Source organism: Triticum aestivum, chromosome 6B, assembly GCF_018294505.1.
Source record: "Triticum aestivum cultivar Chinese Spring chromosome 6B, IWGSC CS RefSeq v2.1, whole genome shotgun sequence".
In the NCBI taxonomy this organism is placed as follows: Eukaryota; Viridiplantae; Streptophyta; class Magnoliopsida; order Poales; family Poaceae; genus Triticum; species Triticum aestivum.
This window is the reverse complement of record NC_057810.1, coordinates 123,516,559-123,538,088: the sequence shown is the minus strand read 5'-3', so window position 1 is coordinate 123,538,088 and position 21,530 is coordinate 123,516,559. Positions and strand designations below refer to the sequence as shown.

The 21,530-nt window shown below is 44.4% G+C and overlaps 1 protein-coding gene and 1 pseudogene across 1 annotated transcript; both read right to left on the bottom strand.

Annotated features, from left to right (window-relative positions):
- Nucleotides 1-1,831: 1,831 nt before the first annotated feature.
- On the bottom strand, nucleotides 1,832-2,807 carry LOC123136079 (chlorophyll a-b binding protein of LHCII type 1). Its single transcript, XM_044555365.1, has one exon. The coding sequence runs from the start codon at nucleotides 2,747-2,749 to the stop codon at nucleotides 1,949-1,951; it is 801 nt and encodes a 266-aa protein (XP_044411300.1). The 5' UTR covers nucleotides 2,750-2,807; the 3' UTR covers nucleotides 1,832-1,948.
- An 8,811-nt stretch (nucleotides 2,808-11,618) lies between these two features.
- Nucleotides 11,619-12,537, bottom strand: LOC123136081 (chlorophyll a-b binding protein of LHCII type 1-like; annotated as a pseudogene).
- Between the last annotated feature and the right edge of the window lie 8,993 nt (nucleotides 12,538-21,530).

The following is a 21,530-nucleotide window of genomic DNA, read 5'->3' as shown; positions in this document are numbered from 1 at the left end:
TGGAAGCTTCTTCTTCAATATTTTCAGTAGCTTCTCAAATCCTTTGTCAGGCACATCATTATCTGCCTTCCACTGCAGCAATTCCAGTACGGTACCCAACTTTGTGTTGCCATCTTCACAATTGGGGTACAACTTTTTTTTGTGATCCTCTAACATGTGATCGAACTTCAACTTCTCCTTTTGACTTTCACATTGCGTCCTTACATCGACAATGACCCTACGGAGATCATCATCGGGCACATCGTCTGGTTTCTCTTGATCTTCAGCAGCTTCCCCCGTTGCAGCATCATCGGGCACATTGTCTGGTTCCTCTTGATCTTCAGCAGCTCCCCCCGTTGCAGCATCACCGTATTCAGGGGGCACATAGTTGTCATCGTCCTCTTCTTCTTCGCCGTCTTCCATCATAAACCCTATTTCTTTGTGCCTCGTCCAAACATTATAGTGTGGCATGAAACCCTTGTAAAGCAGGTGGGTGTGAAGGATTTTCCGGTCAGAGTAAGACTTCGCATTCCCACATTTACTGCATGGACAACACATAAAACCATTTTGCTTGTTTGCCTCAGCCACTTCGAGAAAAATATGCACGCCCTTAATGTACTCGGAGGTGTGTCTCTCACCATACATCCATTGCCGGTTCATCTGCGTGCATTACATACAATTATGTGTGTCAAAATTAAGAAAATCAGACAAATATCTATCTAAAGTAAGAAAATCAGACAAGTATCATAAAGAAGATAAGAACAAGAGGCTCACCACGGTGGTGCCGGCGACGAGATCGGCGCGAGCGATCAACGACGGTGAAAACGGGGATAGGGCGTGACGGAACCCTAAATCTAGACAAATCTCGGAAAAAATGAAGCTCCTAGGTCGAGCTTCGAGAGGAGAAAGCTTAACTAGTGTGGCTCAGGCATTTCATCGAACACCTCATGTGCATAGGAGGTGAACTAGAGCACCCAAATGCCCTCTCCTCGCCGGATTGAAAAAACAGAGCACTGTGGAGTGCTCTGCCACGGCGGTGGGTATATATAGGCAAGTTATTTGTCCCGGTTCATGGCATGAACCGGGACTAAAGCCACCCCTTCTATCCCGATTCATGCCATGAACCGGGACAAATGGTTGTGGGCCAGCAGCGAGGACCATTGATCTCGGTTCGTGGCTCGAACCGGGACAAATGGTTCTATACGAACCGGGACCAATGCCCACGAGGCCCCGGCCGGCCCCCTGGGCTCACGAACCGGGTCTAATACCCCCCATTGGTCCAGGTTCTTGAAGAACCGGGACTAATGGGCTGGCCAGCAGCGAACGGTAGCCCTGTTTTCTACTAGTGTATGTGGACGCCCACCCATCTCCGCCTCCAATTCTTTGCCATCCACCACAATATCAGCATCGGCGACACCGCCTCTCGCACCCCAATCCTCGACTAAATCGACAATTTCCGACCGTTACACAGTGCCTTCTCACTTTAGACCACACCGGTAAGCCGAATCACTTGGTTGGGCTGGAAGCGAGATATGAAAAATCACTAATGCGGTATAATTGGCCACACTGCTTTTGTCAAAAATTAATAAATGAAAGAAAACCATGCCCCTTGCAATTGAATTGAGATCCTTCCTCATTGTTGTATTGATGGAAGCTTCTATGAAAATGTATATTAGCGTTTCCTTTGCTCCGACCCCGCAAATGCACCAGCGTGACCAGCCTACACAATCATATGAGGCGTCGTTGATCTGCACACATAATGATAATGGATAACTAGTTAAGCGCGAGCAGAAATATTTATCTGTTCTCGTGGATTGTGGTCACAACGATCAGATCGATGCAAGTCACAACATTCAAGCTGGACAAACCTAGCATTGCTTTTGCACACATTCTCATAATTTACATCATGGTAGTACAACTCAGACTGCACAACAACACACTTTATGGCGTGCACAATCTCCAAGACATCTTACTTGCTGGGGACAAAGTTGGTGGCGAATGCCCAGGCGTTGTTGTTGATGGGGTCAGAGATGTGGTCAGCGAGGTTCTCTAGTGGTCCCTTGCCCGTGACGATAGCTTGGACAAAGAAGCCGAACATTGAGAACATGGCGAGGCGACCATTCTTAATCTCCTTCACCTTGAGCTCGGCGAATGCCTCGGGATCGTCGGCTAGGCCGAGAGGGTTGAAGCTGCCTCCTGGGTATAGTGGGTCGACGATCTCGCCAAGTGGGCCGCCGGCAACGCGGTACCCCTCGACCGCACCCATGAGCACGACTTGGCATGCCCAAACAGCTAGGATGCTTTGCGCGTGCACAAGGCTGGGATTGCCGAGGTAGTCAAGACCACCCTCACTAAAGATCTGGGAGCCGGCCTTGAACCAAACGGCCTCGCCAAACTTAACGCCATTGCGGGCGAGCAACTCAGGGAAGACACAACCAAGTGCCCCAAGCATGGCCCAACGACAGTGGATCACCTCCAGCTCCCGGTTCTTGGAGAAGGTCTCCAGGTCAGCCGAAAGTCCAGCAGTGTCCCAACCATAATTGCCAGGGAACTCACTGGTGAGGTAGCTCGGGGGCTCACCAGAGAGTGGGCCGAGGTACAACACACGGTCGGCACCGTACCATGGGCTGCCAGAGGAAAGCCGCTTCGCCTTCGCTGCAGTCTTGCGCATGCTGACGCGGGCCTCACCGAAGAGAGCCGATGACGACACGTTCTTCACCGCCTTGCCGGCAAAGGTTGAGGAGGAGAGGGACATGGTGGTGGTCGCCATTGGAAGGCTGATGAAAGTGTCTGCTGTATGAATTCTCCAATAGACGAGTGAGTGTGGAGATGCCTTGATATGAGAGGGGGAGAGGCTACTTAAGGCATCGAATTGTGTGTGTAAGCTGACAAGATAAAGATGGATAGGGACAAAAATCTGGAGCTTCGATACCATTGGTGCTGCAGAAATCTCTTGTTTCCAGAACACTTGGCGCGTCCTGAGCCAGGAAATGTTATCGCCGTGAGCTTGTGGCTAGAAGTAGCTGTGACTAGCATCTCCTTAGAGACGGCTAATTGGATCAAGTGTGCGAGTGAGATCTGCAGGGTTCGCATGCACTAGGATGCATCCCGCATCGTTATACCGCGCGCACTCTGGTGAGCTGTTGTCCTCATGTATCTTTTAGCGTTCAGAAAATCAAAATAGGATGCACCATCTCATCCTAGTAAACGATCACATTATTGGGCAAATTCCATACATCAAGCTAGATATACCCATTCTTACTCTAATGAAGATTGTAGTTCCATCTTCTTTTTTTGCCCTATGAACGCACACAGCACGCCCTACCCATATGAGCATTTTTGAGAGACTAGGCCGGTATATCATTTTGAGATTTTACGAACTTATCGTAGGTGCCTCGTAGTCAACGGGAATGTCTCCTCCCACTGAACGCGCATCGCCGGAAGTCCTAAAATAAATCCAGGATAAATGCGAGCACCAGGACTTGAACCCTGGTGAGGGGATACCATTGTCCATCTAACCATCCAACCACAAGTTGGTTCGCTTAATTGTCATTCTACTGATAAGTAAATTAATTTATTCCCAAATTAAATTTGCATGATCTATATGTTTAGATTAAAGTAGAGACTCATTATACGGCCATCGAAAAATAAATATGTTTGATAAATAAACAAGAGTACTTATTTTAACCCTGAAATAAAATGCTTCTCTTTTCGTTGAAATCTTGAAAACAAATGAAGTGTCTTACATTACCACATAGACTGGGAAAATGAAACGATGGAGACGATTACTCATGAAACTAATGTTAGTTTAAGATTTCATTTTCCCAAATTTATGGGACAACACACATATTTACAACTTCATTTTTAATCTGAGCCTAGATGACTCCAAATAAATTGCATGCATGTGATTACGCGTAATATTATTGTTTCGTTATATTGCAATATATATTCGGAGAGAACCGCTTCGGTACACCCCCCTTATCTCTACTTCTAATGGAGCAGTTGGTAGTCTCGCTTCCAGGTTTTTTTTCGTCCCACCACTTTCATCCGTTTTTTTTCGTAGGTTAACCGTCGTAGATTTTTTCGTTGCCTCCCCCACTTCATCGGTTTATTTTCACTTCACCCTCTCACACAACGAAAAAAACTGAACGGATCAGAACTTTCCATACTGACGCAAATTATTTAGTAATGTCTTTATGTAAAAGAATCAATCACAATCAATCTCTAAAGATCAAATCTAAATTAATTAATCTTCATAACGTTTGTTTCCTTCCGAATCATGTCCATAACTTTCCTTCCTTGTTTGGGCAGAAACTGTTTGGTAGCAGAGATTAGGAAGCTTCCTATGAGTGTAGTAATAGGAAGTATTCTTTTTCTTGATGATTCGTTTCCATACTGACGCAAATTATTTAGTAATGTCTTTATGTAAAAGAATCAATCACAATCAATCTCTAAAGATCAAATCTAAATTAATTAATCTTCATAACGTTTGTTTCCTTCCGAATCACGTCCATAACTTTCCTTCCTTGTTTGGGCAGAAACTGTTTGGTAGTAGAGATTAGGAAGCTTCCTATGAGTGTAGTAATAGGAAGTATTCTTTTTCTTGATGATTCATTTCCATGCATGATGATAGTAAATTAGGCCAACATTCACCACTATTTATCAACGTCATCAATCGTATCCATTCCTACCAGTTTTAAGGGAATCTGCTCGCTATGTCTTTTTTAAGGGGATTCGCTCGCTAAGTCATCGTCGCACGTTATTTTCACAAGCAATTCCCCTAAAAAAGGCGTGGGTATTGGTAGTTGAACGCCCGCTAGGTTTTCCGCATGTCCCATCCTTGCGCTGTGCCGCCGCCACCCGCCGAATTTCCAGCCGTCCGAGCCCGTTAACTTCGCCAGCCATCGGGTCGACTGCCCCTGCCCCAAACCCTCATCCCCGAGCACTAGCTATCGCCGCGTTGCCGCCCCAAGCTCCACGCCACCAGGAACGAATCAAGCGCCGTCCCGACACCGCCGTCGCCGGCCCAGCACCTCCAGCCTTGCATGGACAGCTTCAATGTGCAGTCTCCTTTGCTGCCTGACCTTCTGCCAGCGCATGCAGCGGCGGGGTTGGACGCGTGCGTGCTTGCTAGCTTGCTCTCCGTGCGTACGTACTTGCTCTGCGTGCGTCGCACCGGCCAATGCGCATGATGCGTGTGTGCCTGCTTTTCTGTATGTGTATGCCAGCGTGATGCGTGTGTGCGTTGCTGTGTGTGTATGATATAGATGGCCCGAGTGTGTGCATGCTGTGCTCTGCTCTCTGCTGATCTATGTGTTGGTGCTCCTGCTATATGTTCATGCCATACAAATGAAATTTCTGTTAATCTTCTGACATGTTGAGTTGGTTCTCTCTGTCTTCTGAGGGGGTGAATGCAAAGCAGTCTATTAAGCTAGGCACTATTGCTGAGCTAAATTGACAAAAAAATATTGATAGCCATAGTTGTAGTTTAAGTAGTAGCGAGTTGTCTGATATGTATAAAGAGCCCGTTGCAACTGAGCCCGTTGCTAAATTGACAAAAAAGGTCGCCAGTGTCACTTGATATGTATGAGAATATTAAATGTATTATTAACATGATTAATATTGAACTCTTAAAGTTAATGTGGCCCCGTTGCAACGCACGGGCGTTCTTCTAGTAAAATATATAAAGGGTAGTATGGACCTTTCATAATTGTACGCACTTTCCTATGTAGGTAGTAGAACGTATACGGTGTATGGTTTGTACAGTTCCCGTCGCACAACACTCACTCATGGGCTCAGCCTGTTTAGCTTTTCTTTGGTTTTAAGCTTCAAAAAATTAAATGTCATACCTGTGATTCGAACTGAAGAACACGCACTATGCTTAAGTGCGCTAACCAGCTGGGATACCTAATGCGATGTCCTTACTCACCTTGTTTCAGAATTCTTGTCCGAGACAGATAACGCTAAGGCTCTGTTTGGATGTCTGTATTGTTGGGCTCTATATTGAATTGACTGGAATACCAATTCGACAAGGAAATTGAAATGACATGAATACGAATTCGCTTGTTTGGTTGTTTGCTGAATTAGCTATTGGAATTTCATGAGGTTTCATTACCAAGTCCTGTTTGGATGACAAAGTCTGGAATTGCATGTTCACATGAGTATGAAGATTCTGAAGATGGAATGTGACAAATTTCAGCGCCTTTTTGTTTGTATTTGCAACAAAAACATTACCAAAGTACGCTCACAAGCATAAAAAAAAAAATACTTCGGGGAGCCATGCTTGCTAGCTCTGCACGCTAATACTTGCTGCCGCTCCCGACCGCTGCTTGTCCTCTGTTGCTCGCCAATCCTGCTCGACACTGCTTGTTGCCGCTGCTCGCCACTCCTTGTCTATTCTGCTTCCCGCCCTGCAGAAGATCCACCGCCGCCGCTACGCCGCTCTCCGTCGGAGATGGGCCAACAAGGATTCAGTCTTGCCGAGATGAGGCTGCCTCCGCCAAGAAAGCACTGCGGGAGGGAGGGATAGGGTCGTGGTCGTGAGGGAGGAATCTGTCGCCACCACAGGATGGGGATGGGGACGCCCGAGATACAGGATGAGGTTGTGGTGGGCGCGCAGGCGGAGGAGGCAGGGACGGAATGGGGACGCGGAGGAGCTCCCTGCCAATTTCACTTTGGAGGCCAGCGAGTGCGAGGAACGAGGCGGCGGCGGAGCTCCCTGCTCCTCTCCTCCATGGACGGCGGGGGGCTCCTGGAGGCCGGCGAGCGCAAGGGGCGAGGGCGGCGGCGGAGCTCCCTGCTTCTCTCCTCCATGGACGGCGGGGGGCTCCTGGAGGCCGGCGAGAGCAAGGGGCGAGGGCGGCGGCGGAGCTCCCTGCTCCTCTCTCCATGGGCTTCTTTTTTCTTATCAAGACGAACCGGTACGTTTTGCGGGGGCGAGCGTTTCCGAGCAAATCAGAGGGTTCGGGCTCGGTATTCAGGAGGGACGTGCACAAGCGAGAGGATTCAAGCTCTGTATTGATATTCATTTCCATCGGCCAATACAGAGGACATCCAACCAGCTGAATTGGAGGCTGCCAATACCAATTCCCAATTCAGAGGCTGAATACAGACATCCAAACGCAAATATGCACCAACTCTTTGGTTTTACTTTGTTTATTTATTTTCTTCAAGGTTTTTCAGTTTTCTTTTTTGTTTATAAAAAACAAATATTCGAATTTTAGAAAATTGCACTGAAATTTTAAGAAAATATTTATGTCTTTCAAACTTGCTCAGAATTTCAAAACACAAACATTTAAATGAGTGAACAAAATTTTGAAACACGTATTTTTAAAGAAAAACAGTAAAAATATTGGAATTTAAAAAAATCAGAAAATATGAACAAAATTTGAATTCTAGAAATTTTGAATTTATAAGAAATAGAAACAATAAACAAAAAAAATGAAAAGTCAAAGAAAACGAAAATGGAAAAGAAGAAACAGAATAAACGTGGTTCACGACCTCCGAGAAGGTTCCCAAAACCAGAAAAAAAATGGCTGGGAAGCAGAGGTTCCCAAAACCGAGAACCTTTTTTTTTACATTTTTTCTTAGTGAACATTGTTTTTGAAATTTTGTTAAATTTTTTTTATCCATGAATATTTTGTCAAAAATTGATAATTTTTTTTCAAATCCGCGAGCTCTTTGGCCGGTCCAACATGCGTCCGACGGGAGCGATATCGTCGCCTAGAATTATTTCATTTCTATATCTTCCATTGTTTGTTAATTCAGTTTCACCTTTTTAATACCAAAATACAAGTTTTAAGTAACTGTTTCAAATAATGATTTCAGTTATTATTTTTCTGTAAAATACTTATTAAATGCTTTTTAAAAACACCACTTACTATTTTCAGTTTTATCGCTTCGTATTTATTTTATGTTTAAAATTCAAAATAACAATTTTAAGTACCCATTCAAATTGTTATTTTAAATACCTTTTTCCTTCAAAAATACCATGGATGTCTATGATGGGCATGCCCACCGGCTGGCAAAAGTTGAAATCATTTCAAGAATGTCCAAAAAATATCATGTTCATTGTTGGGTGTCTGGGTAGGCCAGAAAGCTCAGTTTGAGAGCATGTTGTTTCTTGAAATCCCTCAAAAAAGGGCGATAAATGGTCGGACGTTTGACAACTTACATACAGTGTAGAAAATGGTTCAAGCTTAGCAGGAATGCCTAGCATGGGCATGCCCATCTGCATGCAAAAGTTTGGGTCATTTCAAGAATGTCCACGATAATTCATGTTCAACAAAGATTGTTCGAGTAAGGTGAGAAGGTTCGTCTCAGGGCATATTGTTTTTCAACATCCTTGAAATGGTCTCAATTTTTTCTATGGCCTTTCAGGACCAGTTCCAGGCACGATGCCAAGTTGATTTGGTTTTCAATAATTTTTGCATTTTCTAGATTTTTCTCAATAAAAGAAGACCAATAAAATGCCTGGGTGTGTGGCAACTTGCATACGGTGTCGGAAATCGTTCAACCCTAGCATGGATCCTTACCATGGGCGAGCCCACCTGCCTGCAAAAGTTGTGGTCATTTTTAAATGTTCAAAACTAGACCATGTTCAACGGAGTGCACCCGTATGGGCATGCCCATGGTAGGTAAGCTTGAACAATTTCCAACACCATATGCAAGCTGCAACACTTCCGGCCATTTTATTTGCCTTTTATAGCTGAGAAAATTCCAGAAAATGCCATATTTGTCAAAAACCAACACAACAAGACATGGTGACTTTAATTGGTCATATAAGATCATGGAAAATTTTGTGGTCAGTTGAAAAAATAAATCACGAATGTTAAAAAGTTCACACATTTAACAAAGAAAAAGGAAACAAAAAAGAAAAGGAAAAAAGCAAACTAAAAATATTGCGCTTTTCCAGTGTTCTATTTTAAGTCTAAGAAAACATACTTAACACTTGAGGTCTGATTGTCCAGTTGGACAGTGCGGAAAATGTTGTTGCATGATCATCATCAAAAAAGGATGAATGGGCTGAATAGGCCAGCCCAGCGCGCGTACTTATATGGCGGGCATTTCTAAAGAAAAACGTATATGACAGACCAAGAGTTTATAAAATATGACTATCATGCCCTTACTTATGAAGAGGTATGGGCTAATCTGAGCCGTCCTTGTGTTTAGGGGTGTACCGAAGCAGAAGTGCTCGAAATCTCAATGCTTATTAAATTTCATCAACATGCTTATAATGTTCACATAAAATTATGTATGTTTGATTTTTATATGTTTAGAACTTTAAGTTGGGCAGGAATCTGATAAACAAACACAAGTTGTAGTTCTCTAAGGCAAATCTTAGCGTCTGCACCCCCCCCCCCCCCCCCCCCCAATGTCGTTCATTGTAATGCCGCCCTATCTTTCTGTTTTGATGATGATCATGCAACAACAGTTATATTGTGCAAAATTTATTTATTTACAATATTTTGGTAGCTACCTTTTGTAAAAGTACATTTTAATGTCTATGTACTCCTATATGCCTTCCGAAGAATAACAATAGTTTTTTATTTGTTTATAATAAAATTAGCACAAAACAGAGACACCCGTGTTGATCTATAGGTGGATGCCCACCCATCGTTGGCTCCAATAATTTGCCATCCACCGCAATTTCATAAGCGTAGACGTCTGCGCTCTGGGGAGTTTTTTCTATGAAACTACTACATGATGAAAGAATGAATTGTGCTATCTACTTTTGCTCTAACGCATGGACGGCTTGATGTGTAGCGTCGTGCGGTGATCGTCCTATATCTGTTGTGTGTGTAGCAGCGCTTTTTTTTTTTGTTATGATAGCAAGGAGCGGGTGCTTGTAATATATACTGGAGACAAAGGAGGTTGAAGGATTTGCTATGGCTGGTTGGGTCTGGAGGAGGGCAATTAGTTGAGGTAGATACCATATTGGACTCTCTCTTATTGATGTTACATGCTATGATTGAGGCAATGTATCGGGTGAAAATGATCAAAATTAGTTGTGTGGTGAAATTGGGTATGATAATAACATGATTGGTCAAGCACTGCATCAACATGAAAACATCTAGCGCAACTAAGACACAACTCTCCTCCTCCAAGAAAGAAAGCTAGGGTTTCTGCCTCTCGCCGGCGCCGCCGCAGGTCCGCCTCGTCTCCGGCGGCCCTAGGGCCATGGGGGCGCGGTGGATCCTACCAAGGGCCGGCGGGAGGGCTCCGTTGTCAGTCGTTTTTTCCTGTCTTGTTAGGGTTTGTGTCATGCTCAGGAAGGCGAGACGGTGGCGGCTCCCTGAAGATGGAATAAAGGTCTCCCCGCCTAGCCCCCGTTCCGGCGATGCATCTAGCATTGTTGGTGGGCGTGTGGAGGTGTGTCTCCGGCGGATCTATCTTTGGTGGATTTGCTCGGATCTCGTCGTTGTTCGTTTACGTTCGTGTGTCTTCGGGTTGAATCCTTCCAACCTACGTTATTGTTCATCGGCGGCGGTTGCTGTTCTGGTGTGCTGGTCCTATGGGGCCTTAGCACGACGACTTCCTGACTATCTACTACAACAAGTTGTGCCCGACTCCGGCGATGGAGGGGTGTTGACGGCGGCGTGCCTTCGGCTCGCTTCAGTGCTTGTAGTCGTCGCTGGGTGGTCTACGGATCTGGATGTAATTTTTATTTCTGGTGTTCGTTGTACTGCCATGATTGAAGATGAATAGATTGAAAGTTTTTCGCAAAAAAAAAAAAACAAACATGAAAACATCTAGGAGTTTGGTACTTCTTAGTTGATTTGCATTTGCTGAAAGAATAGTCTGGTAGGTTTAGGGGCAGCAAAACATCAGGCAAAAGTGGTGATCATGACATGGGACATGGGGATGATCATATATGATGCAATAATGTTCTAGCTGTCAGGTTTGGACCGGACTTAATTTGGCTTCATATACTATAGACCTACTTGCATTCATCTTTGGATTAACTAAGAAAGTAACAATGGGTGCTTTTATGACAGGTTTGATAAATTTCAAGTAATAGCACGGAGGTACTTCTTCGATGGAGAAATCTAACAATACTTTCCCCTATGACGATGGCATGTGCGCATAGAAGCCAAACATGAAAACGTGGCGAGACAACCATTATTGGTTACAAGATCAATGTGTATGTGTCTCTAACTTGTCCAAATCATAAAGTAAAAATGCAGATAGATCCAAAAAATCATTGATGCTGTATAATTGGACACCCTCTGTTTTGTTGCAAATTATGAAATGAAAATAAATCATGGCCCTTGCAACTGAGCGAGATGAATAGAGATCACTTCAGATGGTTGCCTTGATCAAAGGTGTGGAGAGTAAACACAAAACCGAAATCTTCAATGAAAAAAAAATACTAGTATTTCCCTCGTTCAGGCTCCACAAATTTAACGACACACACGATTCTATAAGTTGTCACTCATCTGAGCACAATATGATACTTCCTCTATCAGAAATTACTTGTGGCTCAAATGGATGTATTTTAGTGCCAGACACATCCGTTCGTCCGAAATTATCCATTTGAGTGACAAGTAATTCCGAACCCACGAAGTAATAGTTAATTAAGCGCATGACAAAGTATTTATTTGTTTCAGCGAGGCCGACAAATCTTGCAAGTCACAACATTGAAGGCGGACAAATCTTGCATTGTTTTCGCACAAAATTCTCGTAATATACATTATGGTAGTACAACTCAAACCGCACAACAACATGCTTCGTGGTGTGCATAATCTTTAAGACATCTTACTTGCCGGGGACAAAGTTGGTGGCAAACGCCCATGCGTTGTTGTTGACTGGGTCAGCGATGTGGTCAGCGAGGTTCTCAAGTGGGCCCTTGCCCATGACGATAGCTTGGACAAAGAAGCCGAACATTGAGAACATGGCGAGGCGACCGTTCTTGATCTCCTTCACCTTGAGCTCGGCGAATGCCTCGGGGTCGTCAGCTAGGCCGAGAGGGTCAAAGCTGCCTCCTGGGTATAGTAGGTCAACAATCTCGCCAAGTGGGCCCCCGGCAACGCGGTACCCCTCGACCGCACCCATGAGCACGACTTGGCATGCCCAAATAGCTAGGATGCTTTGCGCGGCACAAGGTTGGGGTTGCCGAGGTAGTCGGGACCACCCTCACTAAAGATCTGGGAGCCGGCCTTGAACCAAACGGCCTCACCAAACTTGACGCTGTTGCGGGCGAGCAACTCAGGGAAGACACAACCAAGTGCCCCAAGCATGGCCCAACGGCAGTGGATCACCTCCAACTCCCGGTTCTTGGAGAAGGTCTCTGGGTCAGCTGAAAGTCCGGCAGTGTCCCAACCATAATCGCCAGGGAACTCACCGGTGAGGTAGCTCGGGGGCTCACCGGAGAGTGGGCCAAGGTACAACACACGGTCGGCACCATACCATGGGCTGGCAGAGGAAACCTGCTTCGCCTTGGCTGCAGTCTTGCGCATGGTGACAGCGAGCCTCGCCGAAGAGAGCCGGTGACGACATGTTCTTCACCGCCTTGCCGGCAAAGGTGGAGGAGGAGAGGGACATGGTGGTGATCGCCATTGGAAGGCTGAGCAAAGTGTCGGCTGTATGGGTTCTACAAGAGATGAGTGAGTGTGGAGATGCCTTGAAATGAGAGGGAAGGTAGCTACTTATGGCAACGGAGGTGGCATAGGGCATCGATTTGGTGTGTAAGCTGACAACATAAAGATGGATAGGGAGAAAAATCTGCAGCTTCGATGCCATTGGTGCTGCACCAATCTCTTGTTCTCAGAACACTTGACGCAATGGGAGCCAGGAAATGTTATCGCCGTGAGCTTGTGGCTAGAAGTAGCTGTGACTAGGATCTCCTTGGAGACAGCTGATTGGATCAAGTGTATGAGTGAGATCTGCAGGTTGGCATGCACAAGAAAGCATCGCGCAACGTTATACCGCGCGCACTCTGGTGAGCTGTTGTCCTCACGAATCTTTTAGCGTTCTGAAAATCAAAATAGGATGTACCATCTCATCCTAGTAAAAGATCACATTATTGGGCAAAGTCCATACATAAAGCTAGGTATACCCATTTTTACTCTAATGAAGATTGTAGGTCCATTTAATTGACATTCTACTGATAAGTAAATTAGTTTATTCCCGAATTAAATTAAAGTAGAGACTCATTATGCTGCCATAGAAACAAAAATATCACGTTTGGTAAAAAAACAAGACTACTAATTTTAACCCTGAAAGAAAATGCTTCTCCTTTCATTGTAAATCTCGAAAAGAAAAAACGGAGTGCCTGACATTACCACATAAATTGGGAAAAATGAAATGATGGAGACTATTACTTCTACGTGAAACTAATGTTAGTTTAAGATTTCATTTTCCCAAATTTATGGGATAACACACACATCTATAACTTCGTTTTTAATCCGAGCCTAGATGACTCCAAATAAATTGCATGCATCTAATTATGCATAATATTATTGTTTCACTATATTGCAATATATATTCATATACTTCGAAATCTGAATGCTTATTCAATTTCACCAACATGCTTATAATTTTGGGTTAATTATCCTTTTGCCCTCAGTCGTGTCCACTTGCTCAGTTTTGCCCCTAGTGTGCCCACACCAACTCGTTCCGTGAAAACTGGCGTCTCCGTCAGGTCAACCTTTTGACTCAGCCCTTACAGGTGGGACCAGGCGGCAGAGACGCGCTAGACGATCAGACCGGTGCACGCGTGGCTTGTGGAACCCAGCAAAGAGCCGTTGAGCAGAGAGCCGTTGCGGGTGTGCTATATAAGCGGGCGACAGAGAGCGGCACGCGGTGACCACGGCGACAGGGAGAGCGGGCGACACACAACACGGTGGTGACCACGGCGATAGAGAGAGAGAGGCGGTTGGAAGATAGCTGTGGAGGGCGCGGCGGCGTTGAGATCCCCTTCGGCTCCGAGCTCCATGTCTTCTTCAAGCTCCCGCGCCACCTCACGGATGCAGATCCCGACGCGCGTGGAGATGCCTATCTTCGTCTGTCCACGGTGTTGGTGGGCCGTTGATCGGAGGATTTCTCACACACCGAGGAACAAGAATCGTCCGTTCTACGTGTGCAGGGAGAATGGGGTAAGAATCGGGGCATTTGCACCATTTTCATGATCGGGATCTTTGAGCGATGGGTTCATCTGTTTGGCGTTCATGCAGGTGAAATGTTTCTTCCTCTGGGTCGATGCTTTGGCCAAGACTCTGATGAATGAACTGCAAGAAGAGTATGAAAAATGGTTGCGCATGCTGCCCCGAACGACAGTGGCGGCAGCACGAGCTCCGGAAGAAGAGATGGAGGGCGAAGCACGCACTGACAGAGAGCTAGCTGTTGCTGTTGAGCTTAGGATGTTGAAGAAGAAGGTTAGGAAGCTTGAAGATCAAGCATAAATACCCATTTGCAATTACTTTTGGGCATTTGTAGCTACGGTAATCGCACTGGGTGTAATGTTGAAATTGTATGGAAAGGCATGAATTATGGAGGAATTTGTAAGCTTGAAATTGTATGAGAAATTCACCTTGTTTAAATGTTGGTCAAAGTTGTTTAAATGTTGAAAAAAGAGAAGAAATGACCAATATTTAAAAATGTTAAAAAAAGGGAGAAGAAATGAGAAATTCAGAAATCAATGAAATGCAGCTCTCTGCTCTGCCTTTCTGTCAAAAAAAGGTTCCTTTTTGGGCCAAATTCAGAGCGGAGAGCCAAGTGCCGGCTAGACTAATGGGCCAACTGCATCCAAATAGGCCCATTCGAGGGTGGGCAAATGAGATCTCTTGCGTGTTTTTCTGTTTTTTGTTCTGATTTAATTTAGGCAGTAAATCATTTTATTTAATGCTGAAACTTTTTGTGGAAGCTAATTGAATTATTTTAGAGCCAATTAAGTTTAGAATTTTTTTGAAGCTGTTAAATATTTAAGAGCAAAAAATTGGTGCAGCTGGGACTCGAACCCAAGACCGCGTGGGTTTGTGGCATCTAGGGCTGCGCTGGTAACCGCTAGGGCAGATGGAAAGACTTTGACATGCCTAGGGAAGGAAGCTATAAATAGTGAGACCGTTACTTGGTTTAGGATTTAAAAACACATGTTTGTACTGAATATTTGCACGCGCTGAGAGTGGTTTTCTTTTGTTTTGAACTGAAATTTTGAAGGGTTGGAAACGTATGCTTGCACTGCCACATGATTCTGATTAGAGTGGCACTTGGTTTAGGATTTAAAGGGCATAAATATGCACATTAATTCATGACTTGGTTTAGGGAAGAAATGTGCATGTTTGGGCACAAACATTTTTGAACACACATAATAACTTGGATAGATAAGATGCAACACACGTACCCTTACATAGATGGGTACCCTACATAGTCCAAGGACACGACACGGCACACACGACATAGAAAAGCAACAAAATAAAAACGGTAAAGCTAAAATATGACGAGCTTGACGAACAAACTTCACTCCGGGCTCGCACCCCTTCTTGAACATCTTCATCTTGACCTTTCTTCCACCTTGGCCGCACGCCCCTTCAACACCGTCTTCAACTTCATTCCTCCTCATCGTTGTAGGGAAGGGAGTGCATCTGGTTTTCAGTGGGGAAGATGCACTCGTAGTTGGTGAAGATGTTGTACACCGTGAAGATGGACTCGCAGCCGCACCAAAACACTTGGCCCAGGAGCTCGCGCGCGTCAAATGGGTTGGTGAAGGTGACCGTAAGCAGTAGGAGGATGCCGATGCGGTCACGAACCTCGTTGATGGTGTACATCCTAGGCGAGCCCCGTGGGAGGTGGGCATAGCCGACTCCGAGGAAGGCGCGGGTGAGGTCGACAGACCCCCTCCACCTTGAAGTCGCCCACACACGGAGCTGCCTCTCCACGAGCACGCCCAGTGGATAGCGCAGCTCCGGCACGACAGGTGGTCGAAGGAGGGCTCGGTCGCTTGGGTGTTTGAAGTTGGAGAGAATGGATCTAGCTTTTGGATGGTGAGTGGGAGAGGAAGAGAGACACCCCATATAAATAGGCCCGTGGGAGGGAGATGAAGAAACAAGGGATTATAATGGTACGTGTGTGAATCCGGACGCGTATGTGTATCCTTTAAGTTATGAACCCTTAAATTTTGGCACGGAAATGATGCATGGGGCGCGTGCGTGCATCTGAATCACCGCATGGAGCTCTTTGACCGGGCGCGTGCATCTAACTCACTGCCGTTATCTGAAACAATGCAATTCTGAATCAATACGTGTATGGCCACATCGCTCGCCTCGCTCGCATGCATGCACGTCCGCCTCCTCACGTCGCCGCCCTTCCCATGCATGCAGGCTTGGAAAGGCTGAAATGGGCAATTAACTGCGCTTAGGTCCAGACAAAGAGGCGGGCCAACGGTCTATCCAGCGTGCCTGATACCTATTGAGAAAAAAAAAGCCTAGCCAATCAGATTGCATCTCGTGGATCGCCCCCTTCTCCCCGTAGATATCTTCTAGAAGGTTTAGATCGATGGTCCTTGATCGCTGCTAGGGTTAGATGGACGGTCCCTGTTCAGCGCTAGGGTTAGCGGGGTTTGGGAGGGGTTTGGAGCAGTCAAATATAGGTTTGACCAGATTTCAAATGAGCATAATAAATTAAATAAAAAATAGAAAAATGAAAAAATCTGCGCACATAGTCTTCTTATGTCATATACTAGCGATTTATGTTGATAAACAAGGTTTACATACATTTAAAGGAAAAGTTCATGTGTATCATGTGATATCTCAAGTATCTCAAACTCTCATGAAGTGAAGAGAAGTGTTTTGGGGAAATGAACATGAAAATTTCAAAAAAAAACTCACCACAACTTCATTTTGGAGTGACTAAGAAGGATCCAGGCTTAGTTTTTCATTTTGATGTTTTAGAGTTGTTTAAATCTTGGTCAAAGTTAGGTTTGACCAGAATTCAAATGAGCAAAATTAAAAAAAATCAAAAATTGGAAAAACCAGCGCATATAGTCTGTATATATAGAATATATGTGTAGGAAAATTATTTGGCTGATTTAGACAAGGTCGAAAAAAACCTTTCTTAGAAATGAGGACATTTACCCTACCTTTGGATTCTTTTTTTAGCACATTTTTTGTGAAAATTTCAAAAACCTCACCACAGCTTTATTTTGGAGTGACTAAGAAGGATCCAGGCTTAGTTTTTTATTTTGATATTTTAGACTTGTTTAAATCTTGGTCAAAGTTAGGTTTGACCAGAATTCAAATGAGCAAAACAAAATTTAAAAAAAATCAAAAAAAGGAAAAACCAGCGCACATAGTTTGTGTATATAGAATATATGTGTAGGATAGTTATTTGGCTCATCTAGACAAGGTCAAAAAAAATCTTGCTTAGAAATGAGGCCGTTTACCCTACCTTTGGAGCTCTTTCTAGCACATTTTTCGTGAATGTGAGTTTACCAAAGTTTTGAAAGAATTACAACATCCATATAGCATGTCAAATTTGAAGTTCTAACATAGGTCCAACATCGTTCAAACGTAGTTCTAACATAGGTCCAACATCACTCAACAGAAACACAACATTATTCATAATGTTTAATAATTATTCATAAATAGTGTTAGGGCTTCTGTCTGTTCTTTGAGCTTCTTGCCATCACTTTGCTCCTCGTGTATCTTGTGCACACTGCTTCTTCTCTTCTCCTCTTGGTTGTCGGTACCTTGCGCGTCTTCTTCAAACCTACTCACTACAACAAGAACCCCCACTCACCAACGCATCGATGTGTTGCCGAATGTCCATATAAGTGTTGCAGAGGCCTACACCAACGGATTAATATGCGTTGCCATTGGCGGCGTTGCAAGGGTCTACAACAACGTATATACATGCGTTGGTAAACGGGGTCAAGAAGCGTTGGTAGATAGCAACATATGGAGTTAGGGCCTAACAACACGTCATATGCGTTGCTATCTACCCTGTACAAAAGAATTTTCGGATTCACATATATGTATGTCATCCGGCCCAGTATTGGTTGGATCAAGCCCAAATTTTTATTGGGTTGTGACCATTTCTGCCATACTGCTTGAATTATTTTTCTCAACAATTGTTAGTTGGCCTGATTCTATAGGGACTAATTTTCCATTGACCAAGTCAACTGCCCAACAGAATATATTTTCAGTAAACATCAATGCTAATTCCATATCACGATTCATAGTACACATTCCACATAGCATCCTGATGCAACATGTAGCATCAATAGAGAAATAAATTAACAAATGAGTGTTTTCTTGAGTCTTGACCCCCGAACATAATTGTATAGCTCTCCTCTTTATTGAGGGTACATTTGCTGAAGGCCTCGTATCCTGACTTCTTGAAGGCAGCTAGAGTCTTCGTGGTCCTTATTTGTCCATCCTAACTTCTTGAAATATGACTTGCATATCATCCTGTCACAATAATAGGGGTAGAATTTGCAGCAAAGACGTAAACATATTGGTAGGCATGAGTCACAATTTAGTATTAACTGTTCTCCTTAACTGTAGCTGATGTAAATATTACCTAAAATTTTACATTTTACAATACACTACTTTATAATATTCACCATGTTATTTTAACTATGCTGATAAGAAAACCATATCAAGTGAGTGACAAACAAATTAAGTGCCTCCGAGGTATCACCTTATAAGCTTACCAGAATAGAAGTCAGATCTTCCTGACACAAACCAAGATCATTACCATCAGAGATGTGCTTGTCAAATAGGACTCCAATTTTTTAACAATCCATTTTCTTCAAAAACAAGCATTACTCTGCCTCGATGACCATACTTGGGGCCCCTAAAGACCAACCAAGAGCATTATCAAGATGTATATGGAAATAATATGGTCACAATCATGACAAAAAGATATTTGTTTATTTTTTGCTTGAACTCCAATACACACATATATAGTGAGAACAACAGATTCATTGGTTTTGCAAGTCAGCTGAAAATAAATCTTAATTAGATATCTAAGATCATTGTTGAGTTTATTGATAAAGTCATTACCGTCATCCTCGTCTTCATTGTAATCGACTCTTCCCTTTGCATTTGCACCATACTCCACACTGTGTGATTTATTATGTTATCTTGTCATAAGCTTTCTTTGCTGTCTCTGGAGATAACAACCCATGCTCCAATAACCTGCACTTGTATCAATGGTATGATTATCATGTATAATGTAGTGTTGTTACTGCAAACTAGGTAGTTCTATAACGAATCATCTCTGAATGATGATCCAAAGCTACTACTTGAAATATGCTAAACTGGGCCAAAATAGATTTAGAAATCAATGAGAGTAGCTGAGAATTCTCTCGTGGGCAGTACTGTTAGAATAGCTGGGAGAATCAAACCTATTTCAACACATGGCACATAGCATTGAGAAATCAATCAGATTGGTGTGCACTGTGTGACGAGCTAGGATTTGAGACACAAAAATAAATCAGACAGACTAGCTGGGGACTACACCATAAATTTGTGTCCACGTACTATACTTACTAGTACCTGGTGAATACGTAACTGGTGGTTATTAAGGAGACGAGGTGGCATACCTACAAGAATTCAGCCATCTCATTGGAGGGGAACTGGTGGACAGTAATTCATTAAACTAGGTGATACCCCGCGCGTTGCTGCGGAAAGGAATATAAATATACCTATTTATAGAATTACACGCAGAAAGGTCTAGAAAAAGTAGTTACATGGAATGAATATTTAAAAAAATTGCTAGTTGGCCGGTGGATTGTCGTGGCGCAAAATGATTCTCATGTGTAAAGTCTCTAATATAAAGGAAATAACACTGAAGCATCTAGATCAAAAGGTGGTTCGAATACTCATAAAATTTGGCTCAATGTTACAATTTGTCTTGATCCCTAGCAGTCTATATGAAAATCATCCTCATTACTGGGAGAAAAAAACATTACATATTAGAGAGCAAACTTTCCAATTAGAATTTTGGAATTAATACAACCGATCACCACAATTAATTTGTAACTATTAACCACAAAATGGCTATGTTTACATTTACAACTATCATATTACAAAAAAAGTGGACCAACAATAATATATTTTATGTAAAAGTGGTATAACAAAACTAAGTGAAACACTATATACTAAAACATTGAGAGGTTGCACTGAACACTAAAATTCCATAGAGCATCTTCCAAAATAATAGTGGAACAAAGTCTCCATATGTCCATTGAGCAGTCCAACAAATTAGTGGGAAACAAAATTCTCACCTGAAATATGGAGTCTCACAAACAAATAATGAATGGGTCACCTTTGCGACAAAAGACATGATAAATGACTTTTTCCATAAATGTTAATTATGTCTGCTTGTGAAATATGCCCTCTTCATGGATGCAAACTAATCTTATATTCAACAACCAATAGCATATTTAAGTATTATAAGGTGCAAACAATAAACTTAAACCTCAATATAAAGATGAAACAATTTATTTTTAATTCAAAACACTGACCTCAGCTTCTTGATCTGAGCAACAAAACAGTGTATGTATTGATATTTTTGCCACACTCCGCTATGAACAAATAACAGTAAGAAAAAACTGCAGGGAAAAACAGGGTGCATTGTGCCAATGCATGAAGTGAGCAAAGAAATCAAAATCACATAGAGAAAAGGTCACAACATAGATGTGCGCGATAATAATTTAGCATCCATTAAAATTTCAGTTGGTATATAATGACCTATTGAGAAGAGTACATGTATCTAAGAACATATATACTCCAAGTTAGGGAATCTCCAGCCGCGCCCCCAGGAAGGCCTCCCCAGACGTTTTTTTCGCGCCGGCGCTAAAAAAACGGCCAAGTCGCGCCCCCAGGAGCCCGATTTTCGCCGGCTTGGGCCGAAAACAGCGCCGGTGGACCCAGCCCGAACCCGGCGCGCTGGGGGGCGCCCGGGGGCGCCGGGCGAACTGTTTTGGCGCGAAAAAGCCGCGGGCCCGCTGCGTCAGCGACACGGCTCTCTTCTCGGCCCTTCGTCGTCCTCATCGCCTCGTTTCCCGCGGCGAATCAATGCCAAAGCTGCCGCGCTGCCGCGCCGGTCAGCCTGCACCATTGATGCCTCACGGGCAGCGCAGTGAAGACCGGACGACGCGCGTCCCTCGCCCTCCCTCGCCCGCCACGCGTACACACGGTGACACGCGCGCCTTGGCCTATATATGAAGCGCCCCGGCGCACTCGGCGACTCACACTCTCCCGCCGCCGTCGTTTCCTCCCTCTCCTCTCCTCTCTTTCGCCGTCCCCAGTTCACACCCATGGCCGAGCGCTTCCCAGGCGACGGCGCGGCGGCGAACGGCTTCGGCCGCCGCCATCTTCACGAAGACGAGGCTCGCCTCCTTTACGAGGCCGAGTACCCGGTCCCGCCGGACATGCGGGTGCCCGGGACGTGGAGGATCAGCGCGGGCGGCGTGCCGGTGCACCCGGTACCGACCGGCGCGGCGCGGCGTGCGGAGATCGCACGCATCCGCTCGAACCTGCCGCGTGCGGCGAGGGAGGCGCCACGGTACGCCCCCGACAGCCCGCTCTGGGAACCTTACTTCCGCC

Bases quoted from the DNA above. Each gene is read 5' to 3' on its own strand.
- LOC123136079 (XM_044555365.1), bottom strand. From the start codon at position 2,749: ATGGCGACCACCACCATGTCCCTCTCCTCCTCAACCTTTGCCGGCAAG.